Source organism: Sinocyclocheilus anshuiensis, unplaced genomic scaffold, assembly GCF_001515605.1.
Source record: "Sinocyclocheilus anshuiensis isolate Anshui unplaced genomic scaffold, SAMN03320099.WGS_v1.1 scaffold1497, whole genome shotgun sequence".
Lineage (NCBI taxonomy): Eukaryota > Metazoa > Chordata > Actinopteri > Cypriniformes > Cyprinidae > Sinocyclocheilus > Sinocyclocheilus anshuiensis.
In genome coordinates, this window is record NW_015543492.1 from 222,635 (window position 1) to 230,089 (window position 7,455).

General features: G+C 36.3%; 1 protein-coding gene across 1 annotated transcript in view; it reads left to right on the forward strand.

Moving 5' to 3' along the window:
• Positions 1-7,455, forward strand: part of LOC107694741 (NACHT, LRR and PYD domains-containing protein 12-like) — a 37,843-nt gene that overhangs the window by 6,697 nt on the left and 23,691 nt on the right. Inside the window, exon 3 of the mRNA XM_016494421.1 lies at positions 6,614-7,453. Within this exon, the coding sequence (XP_016349907.1) occupies positions 6,614-7,453 (840 nt within the window). The remainder of the gene's footprint in view (positions 1-6,613; positions 7,454-7,455) is intronic.

A 7,455-nucleotide genomic window follows, 5' to 3' on the forward strand; every position in this document is an offset into this window, starting at 1 on the left:
TTAATTAAAAAATAATAATAAATAAAAGCATATACATCAACTCAAATACGGTTATCTAATAAGCATGTGTCCTATTCTGTGTACTAAACTCCTGAAACATTGGTGTCTCTTTGAAACATTGTTGTCTCTTTGTATATGATATGACGATCGTTTTCTCAAAATAAGTAAAATGCTCATGAAGTGACTCAGAGCAGTTCTAGAGATTATGTTTATGTGTTCATGTACTCATATATTGAGGCGGCAGAGGCTGAAAACACCGCGAGCTTCAGTAGGCCTATGTGTAGTGAATGAAACCGCATGTCTGCGCCATTAATTTCCACGAGGGCGGACTGAGAAAAAAATTTCAAGCCAGGAAATCTCACACTCATACACCCACAACAAATTCTGAAACATGGACAACCCTCTTTTTTGTATGGACCTCACATAAAAAAGGTTTAAATCCTTAGGTTGGGGACATGCAAAATAATTAAAAGTTCTCGCCTGAACGGCACCTTCACTTCCATTTTTCTTTTCAGTCTCTTTATTTTGCCCTGATATCTATCTCTCACATGACTTTAATACTCAAGATTTAACAAAACTATACTTTCTAAATTGCCTACATGTCAAAATTTGTACATCACTATAGTACATAGTACAAGTACAGTAACCAAGTTTTTTGTTTTTTGGCAAATGGATTACCATTGTGTTTATTTTTACTACATATTCCATGGTTAAACTATGGTTAGTGTAGCAAAAACCAAGGTTAATTTGTCTCTACCATGGTTTAACAATAGTAACCATTGTCTTTGGATTTATAGTAAAATCATCGTTCATTTTCGTAAGGGTTGTGTTGTTGACTGCCCTAGCTCCCCCTAAAATGATAAAATATGATTATTTGTCTGCTAAATTACTACTGTAACATTACAATAGATAATAATGATGTCCTTTATACAGTATTTTGAGTGATGACTGATGAACAATGAGCTGCTGCAAAGACAAAACTACAATAGCATATTTACAGATTAAACTGACCTGCACTTGAAACCCTGAACAGTAGTTTTGCTTCTCTTGCAGTCCACTCCATTCTCTCTCTCTCGCATTGCCAGTCACGACTAACCGATTCATGATTTATTAGAGATTTAATTATCGAATGGCGAATTCGGAAATAATCGCTTTAGTACATTCGGCAGGCAATTATACAATAATAATATTAAAATAGCGGGCCAAAACGGCTGCCGGGCCACCGGGAATAGTCCCGGTTCTCCCGATGGCCAGTCCGCGCCTGATTTCCACAGACACGCAGAACGTGCAGGATTCATATATTGTCTTTTCGCGGCTTAATATTCACAGACACTATCCATATTCAAGTGCACTGACCTACTTTTGATTTATTCGTCCAAAATGTGGCATATTCCGTCCGCGTTAGGCTATAGGAATTCCGTTTTTATGACTGGATTTTAAGAACTAGTCTGTGTTTTCGGAATCGCAGAAATTATAGGGCCGTATGTCTCATAGAGTAGTCAGTGCAATTTGGGAAAGAAATCAATTAAATCTGTATGTGGATGTGTGTAAATATTCAAATGTAATCCCCTTTATAATCTTTAACATTTTCATATGTAACTAATTTAATTACACGTTTTTCCTTAGTAACTGTAACTGTAACTGATTACAGTTACATTTATTTAATTTAATTACACATTTTTTTCTTAGTAACTGTAACTGATTAGTTACATTTATTACGTAACGCCGTTACATGTAACTAGTTACTCCCCAACACTGTTAGTAACGTTCACACTTCACAACATGTGAACAGTTTGTTCACAATATTTCAAAAACACAGTGAGAATTAACTTAAGTGCAATGTTAATTACGATGCCAGCAACACGCCATTTTGAACAACAATGAAACGTAAAAAAAAAAAAAATCGAATCGCTGTTCGGAACGAGCCGATTCGCTAAGGATCATTGACTCGTGCTGTTTGATTATATTTTTCAAAGTAAAAGCCTCACGCATTCTTTTACACGGAAACAGGAGAGGCGTTTAGGCTGTTGGTAGGATACTTTTCACTTGTTGTTAAACCAAAGCAAATGTAAATATGTTAGATCATAACTTTTTAAGGGAAGTAGACAGTTTTTGACTTACTTTGTTTCCACATATTTGAAAAAACAAAGCTCTTCTAATTACTGAATCAGGATTTTTGAGCATAAATCAAAGATTGAATAAAAAAAAAAAAAAAGAGCGACTTTTTGTGCATAACCAGAAAAGTGTGTATTAAGTATAGAAATCTTAATATTAAAATTCCCTTGTCTTTCCAGGGTTCCCATGAACAGCAAACTTCAGATATATGAGATGAAGGGAGAGGTTTTCAGTAGCAACTGCAGTAAACACAATGAATTAACTGAACAGAAAAACAAACTCTATTGTGGTCTAAATTCACTTAAATAAATAATAATATTATTTGACTTCAACTGGCTATTATCATTTAAATAATACTGCCCTGTCTCTGTGTCTACCACAAAGGGTTTGAGAAATATTCACTATCACAGTCATACACACACACATACCTGCTGTCGTCTGTGGAAATCAGCTCATCTTTTGCTCCTCCAGGTGTGTTGATGTGCAGAACATCCCATAGATTAGCATTAAAACAGATCAGGTGTTGTGATGATTCTTCTTCTTCTTTGTGTGTGTGATTTAAATTTTCTTGGGTACTGGATAACACAGGGCCTGAAAAGACACACACACACAGGCACACACACACATGCACACACACAGACACACACACACACACACACACACACAGACACACACACACACACACAGACACACACACACACACACACAGACACACACACAGACACACACAGACATACATACTGTACATACATACATGCATATATATGTGTGTGACTTTTCAGGCCCTATTTTATCCAGTACCCTATTCCACACAAAACTTCATATTTTTTCACCTGCAGATATTTCCAGTAAAGAAGACCAGCAGAAAAGGGCTCTTGGACATCGGTGACGTGCATCAGCACTTACACTCAAAAAATCTTCTCTAAATGGGAACTGAACAAACCCTGTACTCGTGTCTTTTTCATAACACGTTTATGAACTGGATGAGCTGGATTCTTTCTCTCCAAACAAGACTGGCAACTTCTGCTGCCAGAAGTGAAAGCATTTTAAGAGTTTTACCGTGTGCCATTTTACACCAGGACATTATAAGATGCTTTAAATCAGAAAAAAACAAACATCAAAGTGTTAAATAGTAATTTGTAGTTGCCTCTACAGGAATTTACATGGTGGGGAAACACTTGAAGAGAAACTACGAACATGGGAACCTGTGTGATTTTGATCAAAGTGATTGAACATTAGTCAGGTGAGCTGCTTTTAAGTGACTTCCTCATTAACTAAAGTAACCATGAAAGAAGGTATTTAAAAAAGAAAAAGCATTAAGTATTTAAACATGTATTTCTCATGTCAAATGTTCTTATTGGTGGAGATGTAAGTCATATTATATTCTTGAGTATAGGTACAGAGTAGGAAACATCACTTTTAAAAAATCCAAATGTTGTAGAAGAAACAACTTTGAAAACATATGGGTGTGGATTATATTAATAGTAATGTAATATGTAGACATCTGTTTACATTTTGTATGTGCATTTATTTTGTTAATTAAATTTACTGAAATACATGATTTTATAATCCTTTATGGAAAAAAAATTCTTATCCATTTCACACTTATTTCATTTTAAGCATTTTAATTAAACATTTAAATAAAAGGTAAACAAATAGGAAACAGCAATCATGCTGGAGAAAAATATTAAAGTGTAAACTTCAAGTAAATTACAGATGATATTTAAATACATTGTCAGTGTTTCTGACTCATCAGACGTACCTGTGCGGCTGAATCAATCATGGAGGACAAAGAAACATTTGACGATGGAGATTTTTCTTCAGGATGCAGGTAATTCAGAGTCTTTACATGATTTAATGTTATAGAAAATACATTGTATGTCTTATAATAGGACAGTTGTGCCAGGGTTGAGAAGATATGGTTTTCTCATATTTCTACTTATGAGTTAGGATGCAGTGGTCTCTGTAACATTTTCCTTGTGCGGTGTCATCACTCTTCAACATTTCTAAAGTTTCTCGTGTATCGACAAAAATTCTGTTCAAAGTTTATCTACATGTAAAATCAACTATATGAATTATTGTCCTTATTCTATCATCTCTTTTCTGTTGTCTTTGTTCTATTCATTTTGGTTCCACAGGCAGAGGTCAAACTCACCGGAGCCCAGCTGTGTGTCCATGAAGAGTGACCAGTCTAATGAAAACATAGTAACATTTAAAGGAAAACGCACATCTAATCTGAGGTACAACCTTTCTGTCTAGATCGAAAGGTAGATAGATTCTCTATGCTAGGTTGATCTACATGTAAAATTAAACTAATTAATTATTTTCTCTGCTCTATATTGTTTTATCTCTTTTTTTTTATTCAACTCTGTTTCACAGACATTTATCCATGAACAGTGATCGTTCTAAAGAGAACATAATAACATTTGAAGAAAAACACACATCACCTGATCTAAGGTATAACATTTCATTCTGTCAGGTGGATTGAAGTCAAGGAAGAATAGCTGTAGGGAGTTAAAGAAGGAAATCCCCCAAGTTTTTTTTTTTTTTTTTTTTTTTAAATCTTTGTAATTCAAACCATCAAGTAAAGCCCTGCACGGGCCTCAAATCTAGGCCCTAGCCCGACCCTTATCCGACAGCTTATCAAAATTCTCAACCCGAGTGCGACTGGAGCATGTGCTGTTTCAGGATTTTAATATCAAAGTGGTTATATTTATTTTTCTTTATTAGAAAAAGTTAATTTAGAAAAATGTTTGGAGCATTTTTTGTTTGTTAAATTCCGGTTTTTGTTTTTTAAAGTGACAGCATCCGACAGTGAGTTGACCACATGTTTGATCAATTTAGCTTCTCAAATCAACATTTGATTGACTTCAGTAAAATCCATAGATATAAAACACTTAAAAACAAGCAAATCACAAAGTTAGTTCAAACATTAACCTAGATAAATGTGCACTGTTAGGTGCATATCCAAGTGTGGAAGCTAAAGCATGCATTGTTTCTTTATTAATCTCTGTTTCACAGACCTTTGTCCATGAGAAGTGACTGTTCGAAGGACAACGTAACATTTGAAGAAAAACACACACCAACTGATCTGAGGTATAACATTTCATTCTGTCAGGTGGATTAAAGTCAAGGAAGAATAGCTTTGTAGAGAGTGAAAGAATGAAATCCCTCAAGTTTTTAAAAATCTATGCAGTTCAAACCATCAACCGAACATCAATTACTAATTTAACCCTTGTATCACTTGTTTAGAAGGGCTTTTAAGCTTTCTATTAAATGCAACAATTTAGCTAGAATGGATCTTTTATATTTGCTTTGCATTGCCTCTTTGGATCTGGGTTTTCCTGATTGCATAATTCACAGAAAGGGGTTTCCCAGGTTGGTAGATCTGGATATCTTGTGAAGCCAATAACAAATGGTGCATTGGCTGATGAGCAGAAGTCAGGCAGAGTCTCATAGGTAATTGAAGTTTGCAGTGGGGCAAAGACCAGAGTCAAAACCTAAGGATTCACTGGAAAACTTAGAAATGAGACTCTCAGCGAAAAGAAGAGAAAAGAAAAGGCGAGAAAAAAGGCTAGACGAGTGTGGAGACCAGGTGGATGTTCAAATTAGTTCCTCTGACTTTAATAAAAAAAAAAAGAAGAAAGAAAATAAGACTAGACGTCGTCATGCTGCTGGACTAAACTAGTCTGATGATTTGTTTGTGTCATCTTGTTTTAAACTCTGCTGGTTGACCAACCCTCACAGGTGTTTTGATCGGTGACATTGTCTATAGTTCAGGGTGTAACCATGTTCTCCTCTCCTCACATTAATCAACATTCTGTTTTATTAGTCACATGGTTCATTCGTTTCCCACTTTTTCATATTATAATTCAGTCCTGCTTTTTATAATCAGCAGAAATGATTCATGTCAACATTTGGGAAATTACTTAGCAATCACAAATAAACCAAACAATCATAATAATTTTGATCACAATGAGTAATCACTGCCTTAATGTGCTTCTGCCAAACTGAATATTTGCTTAACTGGACACTGTTCTTGTAAAGTCAATTTCAATGGCAGAGATCAAACTCACCAGAGCACAGCTGTGAAGAGTGAAGCGTCTATGGGAGAGTCAGTAATATTTAATGGGATAAGCAAATCAAATCTGAGGTACAACATTTCTAGATTTAGCCTAGATAGAAAGATTGATTACTTTTTCAACTTGCCCCAAATGTTGAATATGTGATAACATCCATGCTTCTGCTACATACATATCAGTGTATCCACGCCAGCCAGGGGATGAATGACATCATTAGATTAGCAGGTGTTACTTTACATCACTGTCAATTTTACCTCTTTAATATATGTTGTAATCTATTTTTTTAATCTTTCAGTCATGACTCTCAACTGGTCCAAAGCACATTCAAAACAAATCTGATAGAGAAATTTCAGTGTCTGTATGAAGGAAAAGACAAAAAGGGAAACCCAACACTCCTGAATGAGATCTACACAGAGCTGTACATCACAGAGAGTGAAAGTGGAGAGATCAATAATGAGCATGAGGTGAGACAGATTGAGACACAATCCAGGAGAGCAGCAACAGAGGAAACACCAATCAAATGCAATGACATCTTTAGACCTTTACCTGGACAAGACAAAGCCAACAGAACTGTGCTGACAAAGGGAGTCGCTGGCATTGGAAAAACAGTCTCTGTGCAGAAGTTCATTGTGGACTGGGCTGAAGAGAAAGAGAATCAGGATATCCAGCTCATATTTCCACTTCCTTTCAGAGAGCAGAGAGCTCAGACGGACAAAACACTCAGACTTTCAGATCTTCTTCTTGTCTTTTTTCCTGAAACAATAGACAATAGAATATCCAGTGGTGAATATAAAGTGTTGTTCATCTTTGATGGTCTGGATGAGTGTCGTCTGTCTCTGGATTTTCAGAGCGATGTGAGGTTGTGTGATGAGAGTGAATCAGTCTCGGTGGACGTGCTGCTGACGAACCTCATTATGGGGAATCTGCTTCCCTCTGCTCTCATCTGGATCACCTCCAGACCAGCAGCAGCTGATCTCATTCCCTCTGAGTGTGTCCATCGAATGACAGAGGTACGAGGCTTCGATGATCCACAGAAGGAGGAATACTTCAGGAAGAGAATCAGTGATCAGAGTCTAGCCGATACAATCATCAGACACCTGAAGACATCAAGGAGCCTCCACATCATGTGCCACATCCCAGTGTTCTGCTGGATCTCAGCCACTGTTCTTGAGAAGATGTTGAGTGAAGCAGAGACTGGAGAGATTCCCAAGACTCTCACTCAAATGTACACACACTTCCTGATCATTCAGACCAACAT